The sequence below is a fragment of the Cheilinus undulatus genome, linkage group 14 (assembly GCF_018320785.1).
Source record: "Cheilinus undulatus linkage group 14, ASM1832078v1, whole genome shotgun sequence".
In the NCBI taxonomy this organism is placed as follows: Eukaryota; Metazoa; Chordata; class Actinopteri; order Labriformes; family Labridae; genus Cheilinus; species Cheilinus undulatus.
The window spans coordinates 39,586,997-39,602,229 of record NC_054878.1 but is presented as its reverse complement, the minus strand read 5'-3'; the positions used below and the strand labels follow the sequence as shown (position 1 = coordinate 39,602,229).

The 15,233-nt window shown below is 38.1% G+C and overlaps 2 protein-coding genes across 2 annotated transcripts in view; one reads left to right on the top strand and one right to left on the bottom strand.

Moving 5' to 3' along the window:
* Positions 1-4,604, bottom strand: part of tbc1d32 (TBC1 domain family, member 32) — a 134,104-nt gene extending 129,500 nt beyond the window's left edge. Inside the window, exons 1-4 of the mRNA XM_041804760.1 lie at positions 4,533-4,604; positions 1,685-1,853; positions 746-910; positions 87-264 (exon numbers count right to left, since the gene is read on the bottom strand). Of these exons, the coding sequence (XP_041660694.1) occupies positions 87-264; positions 746-910; positions 1,685-1,839 (498 nt within the window). The 5' untranslated portion in view covers positions 1,840-1,853; positions 4,533-4,604. The remainder of the gene's footprint in view (positions 1-86; positions 265-745; positions 911-1,684; positions 1,854-4,532) is intronic.
* A 293-nt stretch (positions 4,605-4,897) lies between these two features.
* Positions 4,898-9,136, top strand: hsdl1 (hydroxysteroid dehydrogenase like 1). Its single transcript, XM_041806080.1, has 5 exons — positions 4,898-5,330; positions 7,211-7,656; positions 7,831-7,914; positions 8,387-8,545; positions 8,828-9,136. Exons 1-5 carry the CDS (start codon positions 5,111-5,113, stop codon positions 8,897-8,899), a joined length of 981 nt encoding a protein of 326 aa, XP_041662014.1. The 5' UTR covers positions 4,898-5,110; the 3' UTR covers positions 8,900-9,136.
* Positions 9,137-15,233: the final 6,097 nt, after the last annotated feature.

The window sequence follows — 15,233 nt, the reverse complement described above, 5'->3', positions numbered from 1 at the left end:
GGATACTACCTTTTATGAGTCATCTGTAATAATAATAAAAGGAAATAAATCTATAAAATTTGTCCTGTATTTGTTGTGTCTCTGACCTGGTTGAAGGAAGAGTCGCTGTCAGAGCAGTTATCTGTGTACTGGCTGTTTGACCGACTGTGCTGCTTCTCTGGATGCATCTCCTCCTTTCTCATCTGGTCCTCCTCAAACTTGTTGATTAAAGACTCCACCACCATGATCATGGAGGTTTTTAAGGTCTGCATCATCTGCTGGTAGCTGTCATAGAAAAACATAAAATATATCTGTGTGAAGCTCTCCTACGAAATCTAATATCTGCTATTCAAATTTTGCAAAACAGGGGTTTTCAATATGGAACACTGGTGACATGTTTCAAAAGCCCAGGATGTGCACTGTTGTGCAGGTACAGCTTAAGCTTGTTAATGAATGGTGAATATTATGTCCTATCTTTGTATCAAAATATATCATAACTGTATGTGAAAGCATCCCAGGAACATGGAGTTAGAAATACTGCATCTTTGGGTTTTTGACTTAAACAGCAGCTCAGTTGCATTTTAGCAAAAGCAGGGATAGAAGAATAGAGAATCAAAACACTCTGCAGCTTTCTCCTTAGTTAAGGAACATGAGCAATGGACGTGTAACTTCAAAGTAAGTAATATGAAGAGAGCAACACTTGAGGGCTTAAGGTGGACATCACAGGTAAAACTCCATTTAAGAAAAGCTTTAGCACAGCGCTCACTCATCTGAGTCTCTGGTCCTTTGGGTGATGGCATGGATCAAGATGTCATGACCTGAGCCAATAGCATGTTGTGCATCTCCTTTGGTCAAGTTCTTGGTCTCTTCTTCTACCACAGTACCAAGGGAACTCTCCACGTACTGGCGAAGGTATTTGACAAACTCATAGCTGGGAAAAAAACATTGAAGAAAATAATTTGTATTGAATATTTGTATATACACCTGTGGCACTGGGGCTGCACAATTAAGCACAATTTTATTGTGCTTAATAAATCATTTTATGTTAACAAGTGATGTTTTCTGCCTTAGTATACATATATGTAGCCTACTGGATGGAGGCCTGCATATAATGCTTTTATATTATTTTGAAGCAGTCAGATAATGCATAAGTTGGCTGACTGCAACCTTTGAATTAATTCTGTACAAGTTTAGTGGTGAAAAAAAATACTTATTGCATTTTTAAACATTTTTCTTTTAAGATCATTATCACTTCAGATTATCAACTGCATCTCCTTCTTCTTTCTCTTCCTGTATCTCTGTCTTTTTTCTGCATCTTCCTCTTTGCTCTGCCCACTCTATCCCTTTACTATCGCTACACAGCTTCAGCAGATGGCTGTTCAGTATGAGTCTGGTTCTGCTTAAGGTTTCTTTCTGTTAAAAGGAAGGTTTTTTCACCACTGTAACTTTGCTAAATGTTGCTCAGTGCCGTGTAAAGTATCTGTAGATAACACTGGTTATAAACTGGCACAAACAAAGATCGATTGAGTTTGATATCGCTACACTGAACAATTTTATCTCACATTGTACATTTTTCTCATCTCATGCAGACTTATGTGGCATCATGATATTCAGTAGCAGTGAAGTAAAAGAGCTTTAGTATTGTCTATGAAGTAATGCTGTCATATGGTGCTTAAGCTACAATACTGAAGTCTCACACACTCACTTGTGGAAGTTTTTGTCAGTCTCCTCAAGGTGAAGCAGAATCTCTTCCGCACATTCAGTTGATGGAGCACCAGAGATCCTGTCATTGATACTTCTCAGAAGCTGCTTTACAAGGGACAGCAACTCCGCCTCATCTTCAGCTGACAACTGAGACATCCCTGCCACTCGTCCTTAACATAAGACAGAATGGAGAAGTTATTTTATAGGCTTAACATGTTAAACTAAACAGTGTAAGTGAGGGGAAAAATTCCAACATCTACATAAGTTGTCAAAATTCTTGATACTATAATACTATTATTATAATACTATAATAATACTTTTCACTGCCATGTGTCTTCAAATGATAACTCATTGTACCAACATGAAAAGCTATCATGGGCGGGTGTGCGTGAAAGGAATCAGTCAGCAGGCTTGCAAAGAAACCCCTAGACATCATTGTTACACCTCATATTGTTACTGTATATTTGTTACCATCCTTTGGTAAAATGGTACAGACTCTAAAAATTAACTTTTCGTTTATTGTGACAATCCTTGTATCTATTGGGGTTAAGATCTGAAAAAAATAATTCAAATTTTCTCTCCTTGTACAACACAAATTCCAAAAAAGTTGGGGCACTAAGTAAGATGTAAATAAAAACAAAATGCAATAATTTGCATAACTCATAAACCCATGTTTTATTCACAAGACAACATAAAACACAACATATCAAATGATAAAATTAAGAAATTCTACCAATTCATGAAAATCATTAGCTCATTTTGAATTTAATGGCAGCAACATTTAAAAGAAAAGAGTAGAGAGGGGCAAAAGGCTGTAAAAGTCAGTGGAACAAAAGAAAAACAATTAGGGGAGCAATAGTTGCATTGATTGGCAACAGATCAAACTGATAAAAATGATCACATTACTCCACGAAAGTCATACCCCAGCTGGGATCAGCTGGCAGCCAGCTTCACCTCCTCCACCCTAGTTACCTCCTTTATAGCTTAAATCTTGTTGCACCCCCCATATTCAGATTCATGTTACAATGGATTAATTGCTTCAGAAATAATGTCATTGTTTTCAATAATCTTATTTATGGAATTTTTTATTGCTTGAATTTGTTGAAGAATACAAAAGATTAACCCAAGAATAATCGCATAGTAAATCACAATATATGGGGTAAAAAATCGCAATTTGATTATTTTTGCAAATTGTTCAGCCCTAATATAGGAGTAACATTTTAATAGACAAAGTCCCTCAGGAAGTGAAGATGGACAGATGTTCACCAATCTGCAAAAACTGCATCTAAAACTTGTAGAACATTTTCAGGAAATGCTCCTAAATTTAAAATTGCAAAGTGTTGAATATCCTACCATCTACAGTACCTATTAGCATCATAGATTCAGAGAACCTGGAGAAATCTTTGTGCGCATGGATGAGGCGAAAGGTCACCATTGAATGCTCACAATCTTTAGGCTTACAGGTGGCTCAGCATGAAGAACAGGCATGGTTTTGTACTGGAAATCACTTTGTGGGATCAGGAACACTGTATCAAGCTGTTTCAAGCTGGAAAACTGTTCTGTGGTCAAATGAATCAAAACTTGAAAATCTTTTTGGAAATTACGGATACCATATCCTGCAGCCTTAAGAGGAGAGGGACCATCCAGCTTGTTATAAGTACACAGTTCAAAAGCCTGCATCTCTGATGGTATGGGGTTGCATTAGCATCTATGGGCAGGTTACACATCTGGAAAGTCACTAGCAGTGTTGAAACGTATGAAGTTTAAGAGCAACATCTGCTCCCATCCAGACGTCTCTGTCAGGGGAAGGCCTTGCAGATTTCTGCAAGACAATGCTAAACCACATACTGCATGCATCAGAACAGCATGGCTTCACAGTAGAAGAGTCCAGGTGCTGAACTGCCTGCCTGCAGTCCAGGACTTTCACCTGTAGAAAACATTTGGGCCTCATAATACAAAAGAATCCAGATAGAATCCAACACAAGACAAGAATGGGATAACATTCCTCTCCCTAAACTCCGGCAAATAGTCTCTTCACTTTCCAGACATTAACAGACTGTTGTTCAAGAGGAGGGGATGCTAGACAATGTTAAACATGGCCCTGTCCATACTTTTTTGAGATGGGTTGCTGCCATAAAATTCAAAATGAGCTTCCACAAAATGGTAAAATACCTCAGTGTCAACAGCTGATATGTTGTTTGTTTTATTGTGAATGCAAATTGATTTATAGTATTTGCAAATCATTGCATTCTGTTTGTATTTACAACTTTTAAATTGGGGTTGTAGCTTTAATTTGCCTGGCCTTTTTACAGTATAATAAAACTACATGCATCAGATTCAGAAACATGTCAACAAACACATCGTGCACTCAGCTGCAGGTGAAAAGAGAGGTGGATTCAAAATACTACGGCCAGTGCACAAAAGAGATAAATGCATAGTTATTTTACCACAATTTACATTTTTTATCTAACCTAATCATTGCCAACAGGTGTGATAACTGGTAAATCCTTCATTAAAGTAGTAGTCGGCATAATAAAAGTTAAGTATCTTGAGTAATTTAACGGTCCGAACTGCCGTTTCCACACAAAACAGGCGGAGGGAAATAACAGAAACCCCAAGTCTGCACTAGCTGTACACTTAAGTGGAATAATTTTGTTTTTAACGCTTTTAACGGTCGATAAAACCAGATCAAGCCTGATACTGCTAACCTTAATACATCACCGGTGTACAGCTAGCTCACAGCAAACCCTCTAATGTCGGAGTAAAACCGCTTCTAAGCTAAACAACACAAACTTCCAAGCTTCGTTGACTAAACAAACACTAAACAGAAAACAGTTTAAACCACTCACGTTATTTTTGAATCCGTTAAAGCGTTTTTTATCAAGGTAGAATTGTGAGAGCGCTTGCTACCGACAGTTGCGTCTCTATGGAAACGTCCAGTTCATGAGCACCGCTGTGCATTGTGGGAGTGAAACAAAGTAAATGATGCCTTCGTGAGCATAGGGAATACTAACTTCACAAGTTAATGGCCATAATAACTTAAGCTAGACATTGAATTTGATAAGACAGTATTATTAATAATATCATTTCAACATCATGAGTAAATTATTATATTTTATAGTCTCAGTGGGAATGGAAAGTACATCTATATTTTGGCTTGAAACTTGTTCAAGGGATTTTCTCGTGTGTTCTTGAATGCAGCGCAATGTTTTGATCCCTGTGCCAGGTGCTGGATAGAGGACATCTCTAACCTCCTAAAACGGCTGTATAGCTTGTCACTTTAGTGGTAAATTTACTTTATATGACTAGCGACATGTTTTGAGAATACGCCTTACGTACTGGCTTACATTGCGTTAAGAAATTAAAACGTAAAACCAGTCCAAAAGCTAAAGCTAGCATCATAGCATCAACTTAAGCAGTGAGGACCATGGCGGCTGTTGACAGCTTTCAGTTTCTCTACAGAGAAATTTCTCGGTCATGCAGTGGTTACTTTGAAACCCTGGCCCTGGTGGGGGCTCTGTACACGGCCAGCAAGGTGGTGATCCTGCTGAGAGACTGCTGCATGCTGGTTAGGGTGCATTTCCTACCGAGAATGATCCCAACCAAGAAGCTGACCCAAAGATTTGGAGATTGGGCTGTCATCTATGGTAAGCAAGGATGCTACATGGGGTCTGTGCATCATGCTCTGGCCAGTTCAGTGCAAATTACTGTAGTGAATTTACCTATTTTTGTGAGATCTGGACATCTCAGAAACAACAAAACTTAGACCCACTTTCATTTGTAGTACTTGAATAAGTAATCCATTATTGCTTATTGGATCAACCAAGAATTAAATGTCAGCACTATACTAATTCTTTGGGTATAAATGATTCAATATATTGCTGAATAATTACTTTTTTCAACGTATTAATTTGGACAATTACTGCCTCCATCATTATACAGTTAGTATATTGCCATCCATAATTTTAAATTCTAGGGTTGTCATAATTCTTCATTCTTCAATATTTTTGATAGTTTTAGATTTTAAAACAACAAAGTCTCTGCATGTTAGTGATCAAAAAAATCTGCATCTATTTCATGAAACAGATGTTTATGAAAAGGAATGACTCAGCAAACATTGCAAGAAAACTGCTCCACATTGTCTAAATTGAGCTAGGAGTATTGGTAATCCCTCCAATACATTTCTTGCCATGGTACTGATACTGTCTACTAGAACATATTGAAGTTCGATCTTGTTGCTGCCCTGAATGTGAGTACTAACTTTAAAAAAAACATGAATAGATTGATTCCAGAATAAAAAAGCACAATAGATCCATTTAAATCATTATAGACAAATACTCAGTGACTTTCCAGGAACGCTTAATGACTTAAGCTTATCAAGTTTCTATCCCTTTGTTTTGTTGTTATTGTTTCTGTCATGGTTAATCATGTCTTCTTGGTCACCACTTATCTTGCACTATTAAGTTATGGGGCTGTCAAATAATTAACATTTTTAATCACAATTAAACTCAGAATTTATGTTGTTAATTATGACTGGTTTCTTTTTTTTTTTTTTTTTTTTGTTTATTTTGAAATTCCACTTTCTTGCATTTAAATCTTTAAATTTTTATTACAGATTTTTGCACCATCCTTAACTAAGGGAAACGTACTTCCTTCCTGGATACAGACCTGCTTTTATTTTGAAAGAACATGAGGAACTTTGGGTTGATCAAAGATTATGGCATTAAATTAACCACAGAATAAAGAATCAATCATTCATGGTATGGACTGAAAAGGAAAATAAAAGAACAGTGAAAAGGTAAATGTATAACTAGATAGGGAACAAATGGCTTTTGACTAGTCCACTAAGCTGTCTTGGAGGTTTTTTTTAGGTAAATGAGATATTAAGGAGCAGTAGTGGACCTGCTTACTTGCTGTGACTGTGAATGCTACAGAGCTTGAAGTTCGCTGGAAGTGACAATAAAGCAAGAAGTTCTTATGATTAGAAATAAAATAATGCCCTAATTTTGGACCTACATTAAGTTTGATGAATGCATACATATTGATGGGCTCAGTAAAACTTATTTAGAAAGAATCACTATCAATAACAGAAGTAGCCAACTATGGTTACTGAGAGGGACGTATTATTTTTATTCTCACTGCCAGAGGGTCAGACTTTGAGAAATTGTAGGATACTTTCAATTTAAAAATTATAATAGCTTTTAACTAGCAAATATAATACAGATATATAACTTTTATCCGGTAAATAAAATATTGATGCTTAATTTATCCAGCTTAACACAGAATTTAAGCCAGTTTAAGCTGTTTTTATCATGTAATAAACATAAAAGTCACTGGTTATTTTTGCATATTTTACTTACATATGTACTTTTTTAAACAAAGACAAGATAAGATAAGACTTAACTTTTTGGGGGGGGGGGTTTACAGCATCATACAACACTAACATCCCAACTTTTTAGGATTTGGGGTTGTATATTCTCCTGCGTTTGTGATACTCATGCTTGACTGTTGTCCCCTCTCTCACCAGGTGCATCCCAACCCATAGCCACAGCCTATGCAGAGGAGTTGGCCCGGCATGGTATCAGCATCATCTTTGTCACCCAGGACCACACTGTTCTCAGAGACACGGCTGCATCCATCTCTCAAAACTACGCCGTGGAAACCGTCGTCGTCCTGGCTGACTTCTCTCTCGATCAGGCCGCCAGCAAGCCCATCAAAGAAGCCATGAGGGGCAAAGATATCGGCTTCTTGGTGAATTGCTTGGATGAGTCTTTGGCTTCCCCGCAGAGCTTGATGGAAATCCCTGAGCAAGGCTTGTTGGATTTGGTGAATAAAAACATTGCGGTCGCTACTCTGATGACTCGGATGGTGCTGCCAGGGATGGTGGAACGAAGCAGAGGAGCTGTGGTTAATATATCATCGGGCGCCTGCTGCAGACCTTTTCCCGGAAGAGTGGCACTCACTGCCTCCACGGTGAGACAGAGATCTTTCGTGATCACACAACAAACAAGACACATGACACAGTAAATCATGTAAAATATGAAGTTGATACCTGTAGTTGAAATGCTTCCCTTTTACTGGCTGTCACTCTTTTCTTTGGTCCTTTTGGTGAAAATAATCTTCCTTTTTCTACTCCTGATATTTCAGGGCTACATGGATCATTTCTCAAGAGCTCTTCACCTTGAGTACAGCAGCAGAGGGATCTTTGTACAAAGTCTGATTCCTTTCCAGGTACGGGCCATGCTTGATGACATATTTGATCAACTTTGAAGCTTTTGTAGTGCCAAACGCTAACCATTTAGGGGCTAGTGCCAGACGTCCACCACACTAGTATCACCCACCTTCTACCTCCATGTTGCATATGTAAATTAATACATGTTGTATGCCTTGTATTGTAAGTTTCTCTCTTGTTTGTTTTTGGTATCTCTCTGTAATTTCATATACATCCTTGCTGCATAGTCTCAATGCTCAATACCAGACAGTGCAGTTCCAAATAATATTTCCTGAAGGGGCCCCACCTTTGGTCTGCACTGAACCTTTGCAAATTGGACTTTTCCACAATATTCTTATATTTAGAGAGAGTGGATTTTTTTATTTTTGGGAGCTATAATCCATAATCACCAAGATTTTAAAAAGAAGTCTTAAAATGTGTCACTTTGTATGAGATGAATAGTTACGTTTTGTTTTTTGTGTGCGTATCCAGATAGCAAAGAGCTTGCAAGACCTACCATCATCATCTTTCACTCCGACGCCATCATCACACAGCTGGTTTGTACCAAAGCCAGACATTTATGCTCGCCATGCCATCTCCACGCTTGGCGTCTCCAACAGAACCACTGGCTACTGGCCTCATACTCTGCAGGTGAGGATGAAATCAATCATACTTTGGGATTTTTATCATAATATTCCTAGAATAATTGAGACAAGAGAACGTCACTGGTTCATGTCCACCCTTTGTGATCTGAAATAGACGTTCCCAAACTTTGTAACGCCCCCACCTCAGAATTCCCTCTAGCAACACCTTTGACATTCTGTATACATTATACTTGCAAATATCATAAATTTTAAAATAATATGGAAAATAAGTTTGGGTTGTTTTTTTGATTGGTAATTTTCTGTTTCTCTTTGCTCTTTTTCTTCACAGTACGGTCTGATGAGATGTATCCCTGAGTGGATTTGGGTTCTTGGCTCTCGTGTGTTTGTCAGTATAAGCTAAGCGCTCGCCTCCCGTTCTTTGCCATAGACTTACTGGAGCTTCATGTTACAGCAGCATTTCTCCATTGTTAATCTCTCAGGTTTGGTTGAGGCTCATAGCTACTTTATTGTGTTCTACTGATTTTGAAACTCTTAGTGGGATCCTGCAGCAGAATTGACCTGAAATGATTCACCAATATTACTGTCTTATGATCTGATAATTGATCAACCTAAAGATTAAAGTCTTAGTCTGGGTGTGGCTTTGAGTGAGGGTTTTAAAATTATTGATTTTCATAGTCATAGAGAAGATGAGCCCTTATACTGTTAAGTTTCAGCCCTTTGAACTACTGGATAAGAGATAATGTATCATCAGTTGTCTGCCAAGATGGATCATTAAAACATAGTATGATGCTGGCTACACACTAGATGATTCCAAAAAATCACAGGGGCACAGTCTGATTTGAGGCAAATGATTATTTCTCTATTTCATCTCCATGTATGCTAAGTGAATACAATTATTTTACTGCTCTTGATCAAGCAGTATCATAAATATCAAATGTTTAATAATTATGTTTTCAGATCTGGCTGCCTCCAACAGAATACCACAGTAGCCAATGAGATCAAGCAGACCGGGAAAGGTCATTGGTCATGGGATGTTGCGTACTTTCACAGCTTACAAACATTGCAGCAAAGATAAAACTATGCCCAAAGCCAAGTTAAGTATTTAAAAGGACGACCAGCTTCTTGAATCTAGCAAAACATGAGTGCCTTTATAACATCTCACTTCAAAAGGGCCAACGTCGACTGTCCTCCGTATTTGTTTTTCTTCTGAAGTCACGTTTGATCATGGGAGTTTCTGTGAGACCTCTATTTGTGAAATTGTCACTGCGAACCAAACAGCATGTGTTTGGTGTGATGATCTGGTCTTGTGCAGGGGTTCCCAAACTTTCCATGCCACGGACTCCAGCATGAGCCTCAAACAGGAACCCCTCCTGCAAAGTTTCTTAAATTCCTTGATTCAGCCTGTTGGTAATTTCTCCATTTCATCAGAGATGGCTAGCTAGTTTGTAATGATACACAACTTTCTGACATATTAATGTCTCTCAAAAAATATGCTGGATTCTGGTTGGCTAGAGGGGTAGGTGTTATTTTAGATTGAAGGGTTGACATAAGAGGAAAGAACATAGATTGTAATCTGTAGACATAAAAACATCTATAAATACTTTTATTTAAAGTAGGGCTGTCAAAATTGATGCGTTAATGCAGATTAAACCATCATCATGAGTAATCTGATTAAAAATTTTAACGCAATTAACCCATCTACAATGCAGAGTGACTCAAAAACCCTGAAACGTCTCTGGCAATGCATTTCAGGCAGTTTGTCCAAGTAGGGTTACCATCGAGCATGCGCAAATGGGCCGTTGATCTGGTAGTGACCAACCAACTCGACATGTCTGATAGTTTTGACATGGAAGACGCTAAACAGCATTGGCCCTTTCGATGGGAAATTTAAGTACAAAAAAAAAAAAAAAAGACAGAACAGTCAACTGACATAAAGTATTATGCACATTCTGCAGGAAGGAGTTTCCTATTCACCGAAGCACTTCCAGCTTAAGATACCACATTAACACAAAGCATACGTATGTCGGAGATTGAGTCTGTTTGCTTATGCAAAATGAAACACAATTAATATAGATTAAATGAATGATATTTAATCATGATTAATTGAAATTAATCCACAGCAACCCCGTGATTAATCTGATTAAAAACTTTATTTGTTTAACAGCACTAATTTAAAGTTTTTATCTCAGATATTGTTATCAGTCCCTGCTCTTTTCTCCAAGTTTAGACCCCCCAGGGGTTCAGGTACCCTAGTTTGAAAAGCACTGGTCTCGTGTGTTAACCTTGCACAGCATGACTCCATGTCTGTCATCTTGAAAAGCTCCATTTCACAATGTTTGTGCCAAACAAAACACTGTTCAGACCAAACAGCGTCATTTAAGGAGAAGGAGTAGGAAGCTACAGGTGGGATTTAGTTGTCCTCAAAGCCGTTTGCAATGGCTGCCCCCTGATTAACTGGGATACAGCTGTAGTATAGCTTCAATTTTACCAGAACTGGACCATGTCTGTCTTGGCAGAGAAGACATTTTTGCACGCCACCCAACCGGCATTGGTGTTAATTTTAATCACCAAGAAGCTGCTCCGCTGTTAGCAATCTACAGCAGCGGTAACCTACCTGTCAGCTCAAAAGAAGCTCATACGGACAATGTCATTTTGTCTCGTCGCTTTGATTGGCCGCTATGAATGTTTGAAAGGTCCTGCCCTTCCTAAATTCTTTCTATAGGAGCTTTCCCAGATGAATGTGAAAATACCCATGATATAGATATTTTAAACAGTTGATCTGGCATGTCAGGTAACTTGTGTGTGGGCTTGGAGGATAATAATATAATGTTAAAATAAAATGAGACCTCCTTTATGTCTGTGATTCCATCTAGTGTGTAGTCTGCCTAAGATTAGACGATATAATCTTTAAAGAATTGAATATAAAAAATTGTTATTTTTCTAAGTAGATAAAAAAGGAAATTGCACAATGAAATACTTTTATATTTACTATAAAAGTGTTCTGTAAGAGCCGAATGCTTTATAAAAGTAGAGGTGGATCAAAAGTCTCAACTTGAATGTAACAAAAAACAGAAGCAAAAAGTGTCTTTAAGCTTAAATAAACCACCTTAAAAGAGTTGAGAAAAAACAAGGATTTGAATAGACAAGCAGATGAATGTGATTCGAGTAAATCATTCCTCTTTTTGTTTTTCTTGAGATTCTACATACATTTGATTCATTCCTTAATTCTGGTTTAACCTGATTTTTTTACCAGCACTCACCGCACCTTAATGGCACACATACAAAAACTTATGCAAACACTCCAATCCTCATTTAGAAGACAGATGAACTTGGTGCAATCTTATGAAGTTGGTAACATTTTGGTGTGCAACAAAGGTAAACTAAAACAGACTAAATGATTCATAAATTGTAATTTGTGACTAATTTCTGATGAATAATGTTCCATCTTTGCATAATAAGTTAATTCATTGGTTCCCAAACTTGTGGTCCTGGTCCTTTGGGATGGCTCCAAATATCTCCGTTTGCTCTGAGGCTGTCAAAATTAGGATTGCACATTTAAGCGAAAATAAATATGACCCTTACAGATGGGGCTCAATTATGTCAAAAAAATCATGATTGTGATTATTATGATTGGAAATTGGAAAGAATCATGTCTTGACAAGACAACAGCTGGCTGTCAAGCCTGTGAAATGCAGGTTGGCCCTACGGTACACACCTACTACGTCTTATACTTTGTCCAAGGATTTTTTTTTTTTTTTAAGGATTCTGCCCTTCCCAAACACAGTCTATGGACTGTTACCCAGTTGGATATGAAATATATCTCCTGCAATGGATATGCTAAACTGTTTATTTGAAAAGAAGGCTTCGATATACACTGCTTTGAGTGTGAATTTTAGATGATTTGATAAGTTTGTTTTATTGTCTCAAGGGGTGGACAAATTTTGTAAGCTTTTCAAACTAGCTGGAAGACATGCTGTTGCTCCTTCTGCTCTTTAATCATTAGGAAAATTGGGAGCTAAAATCATAATTGAAATTAAAATCAATTAATCGCCCAGCACTATTCTAAGGTTGCCAAAATTAGATTTTCACATATCACCTAAAATAATATACTTCAGCTTAATCTATGCCTCTGTGTTGATTCTACACTGTAGCTACACTATCACAGCCCATACTGCTGTTAGCACCTCATACTTAGGCCCTGGTGTGTCCACACTGCTCTGCCTAAACCCTACCCAGCAGGATGATTTTTCTGCCAGTTCCATATTTCCTGCTGCTTGTGTACAGGAAACAATGGTGACTAAAACCAAGTGTGGTATGTTGGACTTCAAGCTGACTAAGCTCTGGTTGGTTATACTGCAGTTATTTCAAAGAAGAAAAGAGAGGAGACACTGGAGGAGATGGAAGGTTTGACTGCTGATTTAGCAGAGGCAGTGGCAATGAATGAGGAAATGCAAACCTGATATCTTCAGGTGTCTGCGAGTACATTTTATCTGTTCTATCTCAACTGATGGGTTGTGACTCAAAAGTGTAGGTCACAAATCCATTTTCAGTGGGTTACAAAAAATCTGTTATTTATTTTATTTTTCTCCATCTTTTTGTTTTGTTGCAACTTCTGTTCCATCTCAAATCCAGTCTTCCCCATTTGTCATTAAAACCACTGGGTTTTGGGGTTGTTTTGGGGATGGTGATGGGTCCTTATGCTAGACTAATAGAGAATCAATGCCCTAGATCAGGGGTTCTAAAACTTTTCAGCCCCCAACCCTCAGAAAAAAGATTCCAGAGATGAGGACCCCCACAGTACTTGAAGGTGGTTAAGGTAAAGTTGGACACAGCCGTGCACATACAAGAATAGTTATGGGTAGACTTATATTATAAGGATTTTTTAAACGTTACTTTTATTCAAGCATAAACCTCACCAATGACCATGGTTTTGTTTTACGTTAAACTATTTTTATGCAGGTATTTTTTGTAAAAATGGGAAAAATATACCATTTGAAATAATTTAAGAGTTTTCTTTATTTTTTTGGGAAAGCATCTGGCGACCCCCTCTCAGTGTCTCTCGACCCCCACATTGAGAACCACTACTTTAGTTTGCACACAACATGCCTGTAGACATTATTTAGAGACTGGCAGACACCAGTGCTACCCAGTGGACCAATCACAGGGCTTGTGGTCTGTGTCAGCTCCCCATATAGTTACATTTTGGATGAGGCGCATGTTGGCTACGTGCTACCTCTGGGTAGGGATCAGGGCTACGAAGACCTACAGAGCTGCTTCAGCACAGAAGCATAAATCAAACTTATGTGGATCGTTTATTCAAAGGTGTCTTAAAAGTTTGTTTCCAAACTCAAAAATTCTACTTGTGAGCTACTCTAAAAATAATTTGGTATCCAATGAAATCAAAGTTTGTTAATCTTTGACTAAATATAGCACTTTTTGTTCATGTGGATCCTTGGAGCTAAGCTTTCTTTGAATCTAAGTATGGGGGCTTCAAGGAGAAGGTTGGGATTCACTAAATTGTAACCATTTTAAGGAGCTTTTTGCTGATTTGGACGTTTGATCTGATCAAAGAACAAGCAAAATGTGCTTGTCAAGAATTGTGCATTCTTTAGAAGTGTGTTTACAGCCAAAAAAAGAAGTATGTGTTGCTGGTGAATAAGGAATGAGAGCTTTTGGTGGATGATGTATTATTGCTCAGGGTTAAAGTTTAAAGTGTTTCCGGGGAAGAATTTGAAATGCACTGAAGAGTGAGAGTGTTTTGATTTGGGTGAGAGATGACATTTGATCTGAGTTTATTTTCATGTGGATATTTCTTTAGCAGGGTATTTGTATTTATTCAGATGCATCATGTTGAATGATTGCATACAAAATAAGGTACAGTGTTGACGATATTGCGCTAAGTATGATATGTAACATGACAGCACAAAAGAAGACCAATAAACTCTTTCTCCATTCCCAAACTGCCCTGTGTGTTTTTTCATTGAATGAATGAATTACTGTTTATTCTTAGCATACATTTTAAAGTATGTGTTTTTGAAGATTGGTTTCTTATCTGACTGGTGAGTGTTTGGTTTGCAGCCTATGTGCGTGTCTGAAATGTTGACTGATCCATAGGCTGAAGGACACAAACCTTCTGTTTTTCTCTTAAAACCTCAGGTTGGTGTAAATCATTTACATCAGTGAGCAGGCACTGGGCCAACGGCCAGAGTTTACCCTGTGACCCTTCGGACCAACCAGGTCAGAGACTGTTTGTAAACCGGATGAATACACGTGAGCTGCGGTCTGCTGTAAAAACGTGGTTGGGGCAAACATGACCTGCTTTGTAAGGAAAATGCTAAGAATCTGAAAATACCGTCAGTCTGAGCTGTTTTAGTGAATTTGAAGGCCACAAGCAAAGCCCAATATGAGGCAAAATGCAATTTCTGGTCATAAAACTGCAGGACATACCTAAATCTAAGATAGAAATACTCAACAGTCTTCACTGATCACATCAAGAGCATCATAACTCAAAGTCATCACATCTAAATATTTCAGCATGTGTGTAATATTTTACCAGTTTGGAAATACTACACACGTAGACACCGGTGGTGGTGGAAGGAGTTGGTTTAGATTACAAGGGGACTTCTGAGGAGCTTGACCCAGACACTGATGAGATGACTTAGAGGTGGCGATAAAGGGATACAGGATGCACGGAGATGTAATGGAGGTGGCTGGGGTGGAGGAGGGTTGCAACT

Bases quoted from the DNA above. Each gene is read 5' to 3' on its own strand.
- hsdl1 (XM_041806080.1), top strand. From the start codon at position 5,111: ATGGCGGCTGTTGACAGCTTTCAGTTTCTCTACAGAGAAATTTCTCGG. The intron at 5,331-7,210 runs GTAAGCAAGGAT...CTCTCTCACCAG, and splicing joins AGATTGGGCTGTCATCTATG to GTGCATCCCAACCCATAGCC. The intron at 8,546-8,827 runs GTGAGGATGAAA...TTTTCTTCACAG, and splicing joins ACTGGCCTCATACTCTGCAG to TACGGTCTGATGAGATGTAT.